Source organism: Quercus lobata, chromosome 8, assembly GCF_001633185.2.
Source record: "Quercus lobata isolate SW786 chromosome 8, ValleyOak3.0 Primary Assembly, whole genome shotgun sequence".
Taxonomy (NCBI): Eukaryota; Viridiplantae; Streptophyta; class Magnoliopsida; order Fagales; family Fagaceae; genus Quercus; species Quercus lobata.
The window spans coordinates 24,519,650-24,538,055 of record NC_044911.1 but is presented as its reverse complement, the minus strand read 5'-3'; the positions used below and the strand labels follow the sequence as shown (position 1 = coordinate 24,538,055).

Below are 18,406 nucleotides of genomic sequence, written 5' to 3'. Positions count from 1 at the left end.
CTTTGCACTGCTGACGAAATTCAGTAACATCCCCAAGTTGAGTCCTAGACAAGAAGATGACCCGTTTATGATTAATAATAGTGGAATATAGGGAAAAGAGAAAGCCACAGTAAACCATTTTAAAATTACTGACTTCCCAAAAAAAAAAAGAAGGTAAATGCGTACGTCGTCTTTTCTTTTCTTTTCTTTGGTAGAAAGGGGGAATTTATTTATATATGAGCAAATACATCAAGTCCATCCACTTGCATATCCATTTGCAAATACGTTGTCTTCCTGTTCTTTCAATAATGGATCAATTTTTTCTTTTTTTTTCCCCTGGACAACAATTAACAGATTTCTGAATCCAGACCCAAGTTCGTGGCCCGGTTGACAAACATGTAGAGAGAGAGAGAGAGAGAATGAGGCTTCATTTCAATGATTGAGGGCCCGTTTCGTAAAGAAGTTTTGAGTAACATTTGTATTTTTTTGAAATACATGTGAATAAAAAAATATATAAAAATATATATAATGTTATTTAAAAACTGAAAATGTATTATTTAAATACATTACCAAACCGGCCTGAGTTTGGTACGTGTAAAATTTGGAAAATCCATTTTATCAGCCTCTTTAATTGCAATATATGCTTGGATTTAAGCTTCTAAAATCACAGCGTTTTTCACAATAAAACAATTTTATAAGGTTGTAAAAATTATTAATTTTAACAACACCTTTGACAGCTTGGCATCTTTTAACTGCTGTCTGTAGACTTACTGTTGTTGGGACCGATTCAATTGAAGAAATGACAACCAGAACACTGAGCCTAAACTGCGCACCAAGATCAGCTTGTATCAAAGTGTTACGAAACAAATTGCTTTTTATACTAATTTCAATAGTTAAATTATTAGAACATGTACATAATCGGGAAAAGAGAGAAGAAAAAAAGTTAATAAAACCTAGAAACCTCTCTTTCAAACGAGACCAGCTAGCATAGATTGTTAGCGGATCCACAAAACCCCACCACTTAAGACAGACCATACTGTACAGCTCCTGCATTCCTGTGAACAGCAACAGCTACAGCTGCAGCACCAGCTGCACCAAACTGTAACTGTGACTGTGACTGTGCCTGCAGCAGTTTTGCATCGATAGTAATTCGATCATTATTTAACTGATCTGCCTTGGCTTGTGGTTGGTAATATAAGTTGGTGTTAACATCCATGGCCATGCTTGAGGCTCGTTTTTCTGGTACATTGCATTGTTGGGATTGGATTTGAGGTTTGGCTTGTGACAATTCCCTGTGTGTCTCCAACCCAGATTTCTCTTGATTCATGGTGCAAGTCTTGAAGAACCATTGTGGAGTGACTGCCTGAGGAGTGCTAACTGCATTTCTATCAAATAACCTTGAACCATTGTCATCTTTGATGTTTCTGAAATCCTCAAAAGGTAGAATTGGTCCCACAACTCTCCCTGGTTTCGCTGTGCAAAGCAAAGCCAAAACCAAAAAATAATAAATGCACAATAACATAAGAATCTGAGAATCTAATAACAATTTGAAAATTGCCTAAATAATTATTAGAACGAAATTCAAATGTTCATGACATAATAGGTGTAATTCCAGATTCATCTGACAATCCCTATATTTAATAATGAGAAACTAATGAACTCAAGGCTTTGAGCTAGCAAACTGACATATGGTATGTACACGAGACGCCATCTCCAACTAAAATTTTCCCATAGGAAATCTGCTGCTTGACAAAGAAAGGAGGCAGAGATGAACAAAAATAGAGATTACATACATGTTGGAACCCTAGGCGGAGGCCGGGAAACCTTAGATGGATTTCCAGAACACGAATCCATTGCCCTAAAATTTGTTGAAGCCTGCTCCATAATTTTCCGATGCTCATATGAGGTCAAGTTTTGCTGTGTGTTAGGAGGAATTACATTTGAGTGAACAGTGGACCTGCAAACGAATGAGGTAACCACACTTATCAGCACACACTACAGAAAAAGAGAAGCTTTTGGAATAAGATTATGCTCTCTAGCAGTAAAATAATTTAACATTTATACCCTTTCCTTATTAACTAAATAAATACACTTGTTCGCATTTACGCTTTCCACACCATACTGTAACATTTGTGGGGGCACAACATACACAAGGAAATAGATAATTAGACATGTGAGTTCCACACACATAAATCCCCATGAAGTGTGGAGCCTAAAAATACACATGCATATACTGAAATTAGATGTAATTTAAACTATCAGATAATCTTACCGCGGGAGAGAGACATGCTTCCTCTCTAAAGGAATAACCGGGGAACTTTTACCACCATTTGCCTCAAGATATGCAAACTGCTTTCTGAACTGGCCTATACCACTGCAGTAAAGAGATGCAATAAGTCATCAAAAAGTATAAAGCAATATTTATTTAGAGGGGGGAAAGGGGGCATGCAAAAGTTCTTTAGTAAGAAGAATTTAAAAACCTAGGATATAGGAAATTTGTGCCTTCATTTCCATTCATGTAGTCTTTAAGCAGCTGAGGATGGTATTCTAGTATCTCTCGGTATATTAGTTCTCTAATGTCCTCCTTTGTCACCCTTCGCCTCTCAAACTCAAACTCCAACTTTGAGATAGGCTGAGCAGACGGTTCTCTCTCAACTTTGGAAAGTCCCTTAAAGTAAGGATCAGCCAGTGCCTGAGGGGGAAAAGTGTGAAAGGTTACAGACAGAATTATATTTTGGGGATAAAATCATTAAGAGGCTCTATAGATCTGCTGGCAAAGTGAATCTCAGAGATAAGATTCAAATAACAAGAATATATGAAGAATACAGACCTCTTCAGCGGTTGGCCGATCCTTTGGATCAAATGCTAATAATCTTTGCAGCAGGCGGAGTGCTCGAGGATCTGCATTTGGAAATTTCTGTTCAAAGAGCACAGGAGGTTTTTTCCTCAATTCTGTCAAATATTTTCGTGCCCTCTCATTTCGAACCTGCATTCATTCAATACACATTATTATATCAAGAGCTTAGACAACCAGTGGTCCAATACCATAACTTGAAGGAGAAGAGAGAGTGGTATATTACTGCTGAAACAGTTTCTGGGGAAGGCGTCCCAAGAAGATCAGTGATCAAATCTAACTGATGAATAATACTTTTACCAGGAAATAATGGCTTCCCTGTCAGTACCTCGGCAAAAATGCATCCAATACTCCATATATCAATTGCGGGGGTATACTGCAAAAAAGTGTTAAAAGGAGTAAGATAACAAATTATTGTGACAAACTTATGAAAGTTGACAATGCAATTGAACTGCTTCAGAGAAACAGACATAACCTGACACAATTACCTGAATGACAGATATTTCAACTTCCATGACAGTTCAAAAGTCCCCCCTGAACAAGAATTATTATAATCTAGGCATTACTGCTTACTACAAGTGCTCAGGACACATTCCAAAAATGCAAAATGCTCAATATGTCATACCTATTTTGTTGTGAGTAGAGGATTAACTGCCTACAGACATTGAACAGGATGGGATAAAGAAAAAGAACCAATACACTATGTTGCATATATCTAAACTTCATGCCATAAGGCCATAACATCAAAAGAAAATTAATTTCTCAGATGGTTTTCAATGAAAAATCCAACATATAACCACATATTTAAGTCTCTAATATAACTGTTTCGCAATAAAATAGGTGCATAGTTATTAGTGTGAAACAAATCGCTTCTAACAACCTAAAAACTATTCTAAGATGCCTATGTAAAATGCTTTACTAAATAATGCTAAGCAGAAAATACAGATGTCAACGAATGAACTTAATGATGCCAATGTCCCATAATAGGTCACCCATAATAATGGGTAGGAGGGTGAGGTGGGTCCAAGACCGACCAGGTGCATGTGTAGTTTACCAATATAAATGAAAAAAATTTAAAAGATGAAGCCATGGACCATGCTCCTACAATGTTGTCATTTGATCAGAATAAGGATTAGCTGAAAATCAAAGGCAAGTCATTTACCTTAGCAAAGAATGATCCGCACAATTCTGGAGCCCTATACCATCTTGTAGCAACATAATCCTGCAGGGAATAAAGAAAAACCATAAAAGATGATGATTCACTCACACAAAATATTAATTATGTCAGAACACTGTAAAACCCATTTAAAGGAGTTAAGGAAACAACTTACTGTCCAAAATATTGATGTTGGCATGTCACTAAATGCAACTCTTGCTAGTCCAAAGTCACAAACTTTGAGTTTGCAATTTGCGTTTGCCAATATATTCTTCGGCTTAAGATCTCGATGATACACATTTGCTGCAACCAATCAACTTATCAAATCATGTCAATGCCCCACAATCAATTCAAGAGTTGTATTATAGAAACAAAAAAGGAAAAAAAAAAAAAAAAGTTTATGCATGACAGATGAAAATGAAGATGAGATTCTGCTACTAAAAAAGATAGCAAATTACTGCCACAAGTATTATAATGAAAGAAAAAAAAAAAAAAGCAATTTGCAAAAACAAGGTGACACACATGAAAGAAAATGACCTGTATGCATATATTTCAACGCACGCAGCATCTGATAAAGAAAAAACTGATGATGTTCATGGGTCAAGTCATCATTAGCTTTAATGACTTGGTGAAGATCAGACGCCATTAGCTCAAAAACAACGTAAATGTCTTTGAACTCCCTTTTTGATGGTGGCAACATGATGCGCTTAATTTCAACAATATCAGGATGCCGTAAAAGCCTGAGCAACTTGACTTCACGCAGGATCCGTATGGAATCAGATATATGCTCAAAAACATCATGTATTTTCTTTATTGCTACTTTTTCCCCAGTGTGTGTGTCCGTTGCTGCACAAACAACTCCATAGCTTCCCTTCCCTATCACTTCAAGAATTTTATATCTATTTGCATCGCCATAATCGGTGAAAAAATCCATGTGCTGCTGACAAATGAAAAAGATTTTGTCAGTCAAATTAAGCAACCTCAAATATTAATTAAAAATAAACAGATCAGAACCCTAAAAAAGAATGGAGAAAAAAAGAAACCTTGTTTGTTTGGGTGCATATATATTGAATTGAATTGAATTGATGAGGTTTAGGTATAGGGATAGTTATCTGAATGAATATGAAGGAGAGTTGTGAGTTAGGGTATTGAGGAGAAGAAACAGATAGCTAACCGCAGCATTTGCCCCGCACCAACGAGAGAATCTACCTTCTCACATAATATTCATTCTCATCCAACTCTCTCTAATTCCAATTTCCAAACCCTCGCCCTCGCTATTATTTGGGGATTTATTTTTACACTCTTTTCTAAATTATATAAAAAATAAGGAATGGCCGCGTGCTTTATATATTGTCCTTCTTTCCTTATCCACTTTTAAATTCATTTATTTCTAGATTTCAATTTCAAATAATAAAAAATTAAAAAAAAAAAATACAAATATACTGCTGGCGGTACTGGTGGCTGCTTTCGTAAATATCTTCCTTCTTTGCCTAAATTGGTTTGGTGTCAATCTCTTTGTCAATGCCATTTTGGTGAGTGAGTCAACTAATGTTTAAAAAATAATAATACTATAAAGTTTTGATATAATTTGAGAGATTATGTTATATATAGTTATATATAAAACATAATAGAATTTTAACCTATAATGTATGCTCTATGATTATTATTCTTTATCCTCTAGTCCAAAACATAAATTGGTTCTATCCAAAAAAAAAAAAAAACCATAAATTGGTTTATAATATAAGCAAGGTTTGAACTCATGATCTCTTATTGACTTGACTAATTAAAAGATTTTTCTAGTTGAGGTGAATTGTGGTATTGATTAATCGGTTAATATATTAATAAATAAATAAATAAAACTAATTTAGATAAACTCAAAACACATATGCATTATTGCATATATATATGTAATTAAAATGTTATATATATATATATATATATAAACCCCAATAAAACCCCTATAGTTTTATTCTTGCGACAAATTAAATCTTATACTTTTAAGTGTGCCACTATAAACCCCATACTTTCATTGCATTTGTGTCAAAACAAAGCCCCACTTAACATCTCAAATATTTCATAATTTCCAAGAATATTTTGTATATAAATACTGTCGAGGAGATTTTTGTGACAAAGGCCAAAATGGTAGAACATGCCCATAACTCCCTTTGGGTTGTTTAAAGTGTGATTAAATGGAGAGATTTAAACCCAAAATTCCAATATTATGAGATGGAAAATATGCATAATACACTAGGTCTGAAACTGTTTTGCACATAAAGCAGGAAGAGGATTTGAGAGAGGCGATGAGGGAGAGAGAGAAGACTCGTTGATACCACTATTTTCACTCTTGAGCAGGGACAGAACTAGGACTTGGAGTTAGGAAGACGGTTCTGTTGTTGGCTATGTGCAATGGCTCTGACCTCTGACTCTACTGCTACTTAGCCACCTGAGAGTTTTTTTTTTTTTTTTTTTGGTGTGAGTGACTTTGATGGTGCTACTGGGTACTGGGTAAGAACAAAATGATTTTATTTAAAAAATTTTTAAACGGCCAAGTTGTTTGTTTTGGATAAAATTGGTTGATTGGACTTAATATTTACCATTGATAATTTTTGTTGTTGTGCTAATTTTTGTGGGCTTGTATATTTTTTTTTACATTTTAAATCTATAGATTTTTTTAATGGTATTTACAAGGACTACAATTTTTTTTAGAATTGCTAAAGTAGTGAATAGTTATTGGTAAGTAAAAAAGTGGTGTAAGTGGTGGGTCAAGTGCAAACCAATATGAATTTGCTACCTCAACAATTTGTAAAAATGTTATAGAAAAGTTTGTGACAATAACAGTCACTTAAAATAATTAATGATATTATTAAAGGGGGGCAAAGTGTAACTTTATAGAACAAAAATGGTAAAATTAGTACTGAGTATACTAATATTTTTTATAAAAAAAAAAATTTTTTGGGGGGGGGGGGGGGCAATTGCCCCCCACATCAAAGCATGTGTCTGTCCCTGCTCTTAAGCATCAAAATCGTGTTGCTCTTTCATGGCTATATGAGCTTTTGTTCTAAAGTTTCAGCTTTAAGGGTAAAATATGACTTATGTTTTTCAACTGATCAAGGGGGTTTTATATTAAGTCTTGGGTGTGCTTAATGACTAGATTTTGGATAATGGCTAAAGATTTGGACCACCAAGATGCTAAAATGATGTTTTGGTGTAGTTTGCTCTTGTTTGTATAATAAATTGGCATGCTTTAAGCACAATTAGAGAAATTATTTGACTAAATCTGATTCGGTGTTCTTCCCCGGCCATTTCAACTCATTAGGAAGCTATTTTTAGAGGTTTCTAGCAACCAAGGTCAACCAAGCTCTAGGGGCTAAAATGGGTTGGCCAAAATGTTTAGCCAAATACAGTAGGAGCTAGAAAACCTCCAATTGCATAAAAATTTTGGGTACCAGACCATTTTGATGAGCTTTAGGTGCTTCAAGTGCCCTCAGCCCACTTTGCAACATGTATGATCTGCGCTCATAAAAAGGACTTAAAAAAATCTACTCATACCCTCCAAACCACACTCCCTCAAATTCCTCTTCTATTACGTGAGCTTTGGGTCATGCTTAAAAGAATAAAATATAATATAATACATGAATTAGGCCCAAAAGGAAGTCGGGCTCAACTAAGTTAATCTAGTAAAAAATGTATCACGAAAATAAGTATCAACAGATATACAAAAGTTCTTATCATATATCTAAGTTTCAACAAGTATATAAAAGTTGTCTAGTTTTGTTTGAACATATTCAAGAAATATCCAAATAAAAACATAATATATGATTATTGTCGAAGAGAAAATAACAAATATGCAAAAGGAACAATTAATAATTAAAAAATATGAACGGGTTATTTTGTAAAAACCTTTTTTTTTTCTTTTAACTTATTTGATTATATACAATTTAAAAAAAAAATTATATAAATACAACTATTATTTACTCACTTTCAGAAAATGAACAAAAAGATAATCCAAATACGCTGAGAGCAACTAATTTAGTTGATAAATATTCTTTAATTTTTATTTTGCTTTTAGAAGAGTAATTGTATTAGAAATAAAAAGAAGAGAGAAGCGTCATTGTATAATTTGTATGAGTAATGCTACAGACAAACTATTTTACAACATTTTTACAAATTGCTAATGTGACTTAAGCATTTTCTAAATAATTATTGGTAAGAAAATTGTGATGTAAAATAGTTTGTGACTATAGCATTACTCAATTTGCATTAGCTCCACTTCGTGAGAGGGGGCCAAGTCATATTTTTGAATGCCCAGACTTTAAAAAATCAAAAAATTAAACAAGTCGAAAATCAATATGACTCCGCCACTGAGTGCCGAAAATCCGGATTATGACATAATCTTCCAAAAACAAAACTCCAGCAATGCACCAAAATAGTAAGAAACTAGTCGCTAACTCGTGTGATGTATGGATTTATAAATTATCTCTTATTTGAGTAGTTTTGCTATGAACATGTGAGTTCAAGCTTATAGAATGATTTAGTGCCCATAATTTTTTTTTTCATGGTATAATAGCGTTCATAAATTGCAATTAAGAAATATTATATAGCTGAAACACTCAAACATGTAATGTAGTTCAAACTAATACAAAGTTAGAACATCTATGTTTGTAATTTACTCTCATGAACAAATAATTAGAAAGTTGGTATTTCATTTTGAACATAAGTTGATGGTACATTTTCACCTTGTAAAAAAACACAAAACAAATAATTAGAAAAAATAAAATGATTTTCAAAAGAGAATCACATATTGAATCTTTATCTAAGTAGATAACTTGAAACTTTCTCACATCTTAATTATCGTGTGTAGTACATTGCAACTTGTTGAGGAAATTTCTCTTTGGATTCTCCCCTGGGGTTTTGGTGCTTCCATTTGAACCATACACTTTCCCCTTTGATTGAAGATGGAGATTCCTACATACACTTTCTTTAGCTCTAGCACTAAGACTCGCTCAAACATACACATATATACATATATAAATATTCAAACAAAATAATATGCTTTTAAGATCTTAGCAATATCAAGTTAGGATCTAAGACACAAAAATCCACCTCCAAAATATGGATGCAGATTATATATATATATATATATATATATATATATATATATATATAAAATGCTTCTAGTTCAACCTTAAAGTCCTTTAGCAAAACTACACCAATTATGCTTTATCTGCCATTAATCCCACAACACAAAGCAAAAAATCAACAAACAAATTGATATTATGAAATACCTAATCATTAACCTTCTTCAATTACTTATATATCATTGAATTAGATAGCCAATCCAGTAAATCAGAAGACAGATTCAATCCCTTCTATTCTATAATTTGACATCCAATTCTCTTTTAATAGCATCCAGTGATTCATTGTGTATTAATAATTTATATCAATCAAAAGAGTTATGGATTAAAAAAAAATTAAAATAATAATATAGTTCCCATAATCTAGATTTAGTGCGTACTAAATAACTTTTTCTATTTTATCTAAAAAGCAAGCACAACAAATAACCAAAAGAATGATATCTATAATACAAAGCTATAGAGCCAATAATCTGAATAGAGCCAAGAATAGCCAAGCTTCTTAATAGAGCTAATACTTTTGAATTGAAAAAAGCTAAAGATAAAAAAAATACCTTGAATTAAAAGAAAATATAATCTTAAAATATTAGTAAACCAAAGTGCTGAGAACAGGGTAAGAGAAAATCCTAAAATTATGTTGTAATTTTATCTTATAAGGCCGAATGTATAGATAAAATCCTAAAATTATACAGTTTTTTTTTTTTTTTTTTTTTGTTGGTAAAATTCTTTATAACTTTATATACTTTTTTTATTTTAAAAAATAGATATCTAATGACATATATAAAGAATTTAATATTTCTTGTAAGGCAAAGAAAACTAAATATATTATGAAAAGTGTTTAAATGGTACTAAATATATTTATATATAAAGCTCCACCAAGGAAATATATTCATTATAAATGAAATATTTTTAAGATATGAGATGTAGATATATATAGCAAGAGTGTAAATATTTATTAAGAAATTTTGTGGTTAAGTAGCTATGAAGTAAGGTGACCTTGATAACATAAGTATGCTTCCTTCACACCCTTGAGCATAAGAGCCTAGGCATCCACCCCAAATTTATTATCTTTGACCCCATAGTTTCTTCTCAAACTCGATCTACTACAAATCTAAATCACACACACAAATAAAACACAACAAAAAGAGGGGGATCAATACAAACACCAACACTATAACACAAATAATTATATAAGTTTCACAGTTAAAGTAAATACAACCACTGATTCTCTCACCTGCTAGGTTGTGTTCCTAGTAACCCTACAAAAGCAAAAGCAAAAGCAAAAAAAAAAAAAAAAAAGGAAGGTTGAAATACAGCAGTAAGTTTTATAACCATGAACAAAAAGAATTAAAGATATCAACTATTCTAATTCTTTCTCTTGTAATGTTGGTTTTCCAACATGTTCTCAGGAGCAAATAGAAAAAGGGCCAATCAAAATCAAATAAACTCATTTGTAAATCACAATTTCAAATACAACCCACTATAAGATTGCCCTTAAAACAACCATACATGATCCTCTGTATCCTGTCTCTTGTCTTTCTCTCTCTCTCACACTTGCTGGCAGATTTTTATTTTTTATTTTTCAAAAAATTCAGCATTGTAATATAAAAAAGTGTCTATCCAATGGTGACACACAACATAAGAAAAGTGTTGCTTTTACTGGATTACTCTTAGCACTTGTGAATGCTCAAAAAAGTGTGAAAACACAAGAGTTATTTAGACCCCCAAATTAAAGTTACGGCTCGATTGATTTTACTCTAACTTAATACTAAGTGCAGAATAGAGTAAATGAGAGCGGATAAACAAACAAGCTACTCTAACTCATAGTCATTATAATACAGTAGTAAAATGAAAAGTAAAAGAGTAGGGAAGAAGAATGCAAACACAAGATAACATGCCGATGTGTTATCGAAGAGGAAACCGAAGAACTCGGCGAAAAACCTCTCTGCCGCCCTCCAAGCGGTAATTGATCCACTAGACAATTAGTTGGGATACATGGGTTAGCAGGAGACCCTCCAAGCCAAATCTAACCGATGTACCTAAGCCCTTCAAGCTCCTACTCCAACAAGGCTTCTCAGAACCATGTCTTGTCTAGCTCTCTAAATCCCGCAATACGCCCGATTGCATCCGCCAAAGCCTGGCTTCTTCCAATACTTCCCAGCAGCACTAAAACCTCACTTAACACTCTGAAAGGGTGTGGTAAGTGTTTGGGCTATCAACCTCTCAATGGTATGGAAATGGAGAGGTAGGAGTTAAGGAAAATCCACAAGCAATTGTGTAGAGAAATGTGGGTATAACAATCTAACTCTCAAGGTTTATGGCTAGGGTTTTCTCTTTGAAGCACTCCTCAACATCTGTGGGTAATGTGGGTATATATATTGTGGGTACAGAAAGTGTCTATCAAATAAGACAATCTGGCAAAATAAAATATTTCGCAAGTGTCTCGCGAGAAGGCCTTACCCGCGAGCTACTCACAAAACATAGCTGTCTCCATACTGTCTTGACTCTTCACATTCCAGTCATGTGCAGGCCACATGCATCATTTCACGAGATGCTTAGTCGTGAGCTACCCGCGAAAACTCTTCAGTCTTCAATTTGCTTGAGTCTTCACATTCTCTCTCTCTCACACACAACCCTTACAATTAAATCCCACATTAAATACAGTGTACAAAAGATTGAACATAATTACAATCAAATGTGGCACAGAATTAAAGACAACAAAACATATAGTTGTAAATTAAAACTTTACAATCTCTCCCTTTGGCTATTCCGTGACAAAACCCCTAAAACAGACTCTAGACTTAAACGTGAGTTTGGAAACAGTGGTAAAAGTCACTCACACCTAATCAAGAAGCTGTAAAGCACTTGCACGTATATACCTGTAACCTAAAACACTTGCACACAAACAAAACTTTCATTAAGCTTATGACAAGTTGAATAAATGGTATGTACATGAGCAAGTAAAGTGTGATCAAGTTTGTAAACACTATAAAACATGTAAGCATATCTTGATCATACAAGAACAGTCATTAAAGAATGACTACAATGAACATTTAACTAGTAAATGCTCATCCAGACACGCAATGCAATTAAGATCACTCACAAGGATTAATTGCATGTCCAATACACAACCAATGCAAAATACACGAAGTATTTGCATCTAGGATACAAGATCCTACTAGGGTACAAATGAGAGGTACTAAAGATATATAATCAACATCTAAAAGTACAAAAAAATGCTTCAAAGCATTGAGATAAACACAACTACTGAATATAAACTGAAATTAAAAACAGAGTATTAAAGCTTTAAAAGAAAACAATAAAAACTGTAAACAAATAGTTATAAAAGTTAAAATAAATAATGCTAAACCGCCTATATGAACCAATGTTTCTAAGTCTAAACTATGCTCCCCCTAAACTGTGCAAGCTCCCCCCTCAAAATTTTCTCCCCCTTTTTGATCGGAATGGCCAAAGAGGCTAGAACTAGTCGAACTCTGAATCTGAACCATGGTCTACGAATAAGTCCTTGATCTGAGAAGATATTACCGTGATCTGACCCTGAACGTATGCAAATTGGTCCGTGGTGTGCTGCACATGGGAGTTAAGCATGGTAAACATCTAGTCCACTCTAGCTAGGAGGCGATCAAGTCTGTTTGGTCCTCGTGTTGGTGGTGAAGAAGATGGTTGAGCTGAAGTCTCTAGTGCAGAAGTGAATCTATCAATCTCCTCCTCTGTATCACCACCCTCCTCCTCAACACGATCTCGTGGTATTGAAGACACGCCAGTTCTAGAGCCTTTGATGTGGGTTGTGCTCTGAATCACTGTATGTGCACCAATGAGATAGTCTCTTTGAACTACAGTGAGACCACTCAGAAGTTTGAGCCTTGACTTCGCAATGAGGCCCATTATGAGTGAGGGGAATGGCATGACTGAAAGTTCAAATAGTGTAAAAACACCCTTGAACGTGAAGACCCCCAATTTACAAATTAACCAATTCAAGTTTTATGTCAAACAACCAGTGTGCGGAAAATGAACAAAAGCTATAAAACAGAATTGGAAAAATATTTAAGCCAAATTAAAATCACAACCCACAGCAGATAATAAAAGGCAAAGATAAAAGGGAAGGAAGATGCAAACACAAGGACAACACGCGATGTGTTATCGAAGAGGAAACCGAAGCCCTCGGCGTAAAACCTCTCCGCCGCCCTCCAAGCAGTAAACAATCCACTAGAAAATGTAGTTGGGATACATGAACAACAATAGACCCTCCAAGCCTAATCTACCCAGTGCACCTAAGCCCTCCAAGCTTCTTGCTCCAACGAGGTTGCGCTGAACCTTTTTCTTTTCTAGCTTCCCAGATTCCGTTACTTGACCATAGCATCAACCAATGTAGATTGGTTCCTTCCTAACTGCTTCCCAGAACACCAAACAGCCTTCTCACAGTAATGAATATGGTGAGAACAAGGTTTTGGTAAAATGCCTCTCAAGGGTTTGACAATGAAGAGGAAGAGAGTTGAGGAATTTGAAGAGACTCTTATGTAAAGATTGTAGATGAATCAATCTTGTTTTACTCTAGGGTTTCTCTCACAAAATTCTCTCTGGAAGCTCTTTTTCATTTGTGGGTATGAGGGGTATTTATACTGGGGTGAGAAGAGAATGTGAAACGTCAGGTTTTTCAAAACAGGGGCGGCTCGCGGCTTGGCCTCGCGACTTGACTGAGTCGCGAGATCCAGTCGCGAGATAACCGTATGGTCAGTTGTTCTATTTTGTCCTGTAGTGCTCCAGCTAGCATGACTGTTCAACTTTTGGCATGCTTGGCACGTGTGCTGCATCTGGCGGCTTGCAGCCGCGAGTCACCCGCGAGATCCAGCCGCGAGTCTCTGTTTTCTTGCACACTCTTGAGCATTCAACACTCTATCTCACTCACTACCCTTACAACAAACCCACCTAAATACAGGGTTACTAAATGCTGAAATACAAGTAAATTTGGCACGGAATAAAGCCAATAAGATGGTTGATTAAATTCAACCTTACAATGACTGTTCTGGAGTTCTGCTTCTCTATGCTCTTCTTCAACAGATGGAAGATGTGTCCACATATATCAATCTCCTTATGAGTAAAGAGACCGTACAAAAAGATTGTCCTTGGAGTGGACAATGTCGTGAGGTTGGTGACCGGATATAAGTTGGGGATCATCACATGAGCAAGAGTCCTCATCTCCAGACTAAATGGAATTATGTTCATGGAGGTCTTCTTAAGTGTACCACCAAGAGTTAACACCATTTCCTCAATAGAGTCTAATCGATCCTCATATTGGACTGTGATTGGCTATAAGAGAGGACGAATCTCCAAAAATTCTTGTATGCTTTCCCTCGTAATCACAAACTCTTTGTGTCTCACCCAACAATCTATATGATCTCCTTCTACACTAGCATCGGAGAAAAATTCCTTTATGATCTCCAAGTATACAACTCCAACTAGATTCAGGAGCTTTGTCCATGTCCTTTCCTTGAACACTTCAGGTATGAAGGTGTCCTCAAGGGTATCCAATTTCACGACCCTTTCCATGATAATCGTCGCTCTTTTGTAACAGTCATTATACTTCAAATCTGCCTCAATAGACTTAAAATTATCAAAATCCGTGCGTGCACACTTTGAGGTTGGTCTCTTAGAAGCTGAATGTTTGGTAGGAGACATCTGCACATACAAACAGAGAACAAAGAAACCAAGTGCACAAACAAAAAACAGAATACAACACTTGATTAGATTCAAGATAGTTCCAAAACAGAAGTAAAACAACTTAAACAGAGCAAAACAAACTCGAAACACCATGCTATAACAGCTAAAACATGTAAACATAAACACAATGCATGAAAATTAGTGATTGTGTATGTGTGTGCATATGCTGTGCATGTGTGTGCATGAGCTGATGCATGTGAATGCAACAGGTGATGCATAGTGTGTGCCTAGGAGGTGTATGGCATGGCACAAAGAGGGAAAGTGTGTAAAACACACACTCATTGATCAAAACATGTCAAACATGTTCAATTAAGAGAAAACCCAAGCATTGGCACTCAGTTGAGTCCAATACATCACAAAAATGTCACATGGACATTCTATCAAGCACAAAACATGCAACAGTGAACAACAACTATGAACAATGCATGAACACATGTGAAAATACCTCAATACATGTTTAAATTGCCACATGGGGCCAACACAAGTACAAACAAACCAAATGGGACTCAGTCCAATCAAAGATTTAAACAAAATTTTCACAAAATTAGGAATCCAAACCCTTTTTCGAAAAATCTCCAAATTTTTAAAACCCTAACTTAATTTCTGCATAATCCTAGACAAAGATGAAGAAAATGTTTTAGAAAACATACCTTGAAGTTGAAGATGCTAAAAACAAGCTTGAAAATGTTGGGGTTTGAGTGAAAAATGTTTATGGGTTGAAAGGGGTTCGAGAGAGGCAGTGTGAGGGAAAAAACAAGTGTTTGAAAAACTGTCACATCTACTATATAAAACTGAAAACACACATTTTTTGCGGGTTAGGCAGTCGCAAGATTAGTCGTAAAACAGTCACGATAGCCTCTGTATGAAATTGAAAATTTTCCAATTTTTTGCCTAAAAAGCATTTCACAATAAGGGTTTAGTAGCGAAATACATGTGAAATAGTAGCGAGACTCTTTGTATGAAACTGGAAAAAAAATAATAAATAAATAAATTTCCCTTAAACACTTTTTGCGGGAAGCTCTAAGTCGCGAGCTTCTCGCGAAACTGCCTCTAAACCAGTTTTTGAAGAAAAAACACAAAAATGCATTTTGAACAAAATCTAAAAACACGAAAATATAAAATCACTTTCAAAAACATATAAAACACTCAAAAATCTTTTTGGATTTGATCAACAAGTAATTGAGCATACACATCACATTTGAACATGTATAATCACACAAATGAGATAAGCATTAATTGAATCAAAGTCTTGTGTGTTGTGGGTGAGTACCAAATGTGGAATAGTCCTTAGACCAGGGTGAAGCTTCAATGATCAATTCAATCAAGTCATACACAACTGGTACTAAGTCAAGAGGTCTATCTCAATTATAGAAATGAAAAAATATGACCTCCCACAAGAGAATGATTACAAAACTTAGAAGCTTTTCATTTGGCTTCTGCATAAATCATAACATTTGATCCTTTTTGGATAATACATCTCCTTTTTCAGGTCGGTGCTTGAACTTTTTGATATTTCAACATTGAGAGTTAGCATTTGGCTTTTTGAGCACCATACATTTCAATACAAAAGTCGCTTTCCCTTTTTCCTAGTCAAATACTAGTATGTGCGATAGGTTTTTGCAATTCATAATCTCTTTTTCATTTTGAGATTTTACATTTGGTGAGCTCTATTGCAAAAACGTAAAAAATAAAGGTGGAAAGATATATAGGTACAAGTCTATGCAAGTATCAAGACCATCAAGACTATTGACCAATCATTCATGACAAACTTGAAGATCTATTTACAACAGTCACACATAGTTTTTAAGATTTCTCCCACAAAATTATAAGTGCATACATAACAAGCTAAGCTCATAAATGCACTATGTCATTAGTACAAAGGTACTAGGCCAAACTCACATGTGATATACACAACACAAGCGATCAAATTTTTTGAAGATTTTTCAATTTTTATGGGTTTTTGAATTTTTGAACACACTCAAAAACAAAACAAGTAAAGTAAGATCAACAAAAACAAGAACAAAACAAAAACTTGTAAAAGAAACATGACATCATCCAACAGAACATGTGTAACTTATAAAGCAAATATGCAATAATGAATACACTGAGATCACATGGGAGATAGAGTTCAACGAATGATACCGACACCAATTGTCTTACGCAAAGATTCAAACCTCAGTCCATCAAGAGGTTTAGTGAATATGTTTGCCTTTTGGTTGTCAGTGTTGATAAACTCTAGACACACAATCTTTTCTTCCACCAAATCTCAAATGAAGTGATACTGGATCTCAATATGCTTTGACTTCGAGTGTTGAACTGGATTTTTTGACAAATTTATGGCACTCGTGTTATCACAAAACACACACATAGTGTCTTGAGTAATTCCATAGTCATGTAAGAGCTTCCTCATCCATAATAGTTGTGCACAACAACTCCCTGCTACAATATATTCAACTTCGGCCGTTAAAAGAGAGACTGAATTTTGCTTTTTGCTCATCCATGAGACCAGGTTATTTCCAAGATAAAAACAACCACCAGAAGTGCCTTTCCTATCATCAATGCACCCGGCTCAGTCAGCATCTGAATATCCAGCCAAGCACTCATTTGAGTCCCTTGAATACCAAATTCCATAATCATATGTGCCATTAATGTAGCGAATGATTCGCTTGACTGCCATCAAATGGGACTCTTTCGGAGCTGCTTGAAATCGTGCACATACCCCCACACTAAAAGCAATGTCCGGTCTACTTGCAGTGAGATAGAGAAGACTGTCAATCATGCTTCGATAGAGTGTTGGGTCTACGTCCACACCGACTGCATCAAGACTCAATTTTGTCGAGGAACTTATGGGAGTGGGAGTATGTTTCTTAGAGTCTAGACCAAATCTTTTGACAAGATTTTTGGCATATTTCTCTTGAGAAATGAATATCCCATCTTTTCGTTGTTTCACTTGCAACCCTAAGAAATAGTTTAACTCTCCCACCATACTCATCTCAAATTTCCTTTTCATTTCCTCCGAAAATTCATAAGCTAGGTGATCAATTGTGGATTCAAAAACAATATTATCCACATATACTTGAGTAACAAGGAGAGATTCCTCATCTCTTTTAACAAACAATGTTCGGTCGGCTTGTCCTCTCTTGAAACCATGATCCAATAGGTATGTGGTGAGGCGAACATACCAAGTTCTTGGTGCTTACTTCAGCCTATATAATGCTTTCTTCAACCTTAGCACATGATCCAGAAAATGTGGGTCTGGAAACCCCTTTGGTTGCTCAACAAATACTTCTTCATTTAGAAAACCGTTCAAGACTCTTCACATCCATTTGGTATAGCTTGAAGTTTATAATACATGCTATGGAGAGAAGAATCCGGATTAACTCTAGTCTTGCCACCGGGTCAAAGGACTCATCAAAATCTATGCCTTTAACTTGAGTATATCCTTGAGCCACCAATCTAGACTTGTTTCAGACAACATCACCATCTTCGTCAGTCTTGTTCTTGAAGATCCACTTGGTACCTATTACATGTGTATCCTTGGGCCTT

At 35.1% G+C, this 18,406-nt stretch overlaps 1 protein-coding gene across 2 annotated transcripts; it reads right to left on the bottom strand.

The window, feature by feature from the left end:
* Positions 1 to 825: 825 nt before the first annotated feature.
* LOC115955826 (mitogen-activated protein kinase 19-like) lies at positions 826 to 5,311 on the bottom strand. Of its 2 annotated transcripts, none has more exons than XM_031074185.1 (10): positions 5,033 to 5,311; positions 4,527 to 4,929; positions 4,165 to 4,292; positions 3,996 to 4,055; positions 3,060 to 3,209; positions 2,810 to 2,965; positions 2,460 to 2,671; positions 2,252 to 2,353; positions 1,773 to 1,936; positions 826 to 1,452 (listed from the first exon to the last, which is right to left on the bottom strand). In XM_031074185.1, exons 2-10 carry the CDS (start codon positions 4,921 to 4,923, stop codon positions 1,001 to 1,003), a joined length of 1,821 nt encoding a protein of 606 aa, XP_030930045.1. In that variant the 5' UTR covers positions 4,924 to 4,929; positions 5,033 to 5,311; the 3' UTR covers positions 826 to 1,000. The 2 variants fall into 2 exon arrangements, with proteins under 2 accessions (XP_030930045.1, XP_030930046.1); XM_031074186.1 differs by having other exon boundaries at positions 4,527 to 4,926; positions 5,033 to 5,303.
* Positions 5,312 to 18,406: the final 13,095 nt, after the last annotated feature.

Excerpts from the sequence above, each read along its gene's own strand:
- LOC115955826 (XM_031074185.1), bottom strand. The coding sequence starts at position 4,923 with ATGGATTTTTTCACCGATTATGGCGATGCAAATAGATATAAAATTCTT. Across the intron at positions 4,056-4,164 it reads CAACATCAATATTTTGGACA|GATTATGTTGCTACAAGATG; the intron begins GTAAGTTGTTTC and ends TATTCCCTGCAG. Across the intron at positions 3,210-3,995 it reads GCGGATCATTCTTTGCTAAG|TATACCCCCGCAATTGATAT; the intron begins GTAAATGACTTG and ends ACTTTTTTGCAG.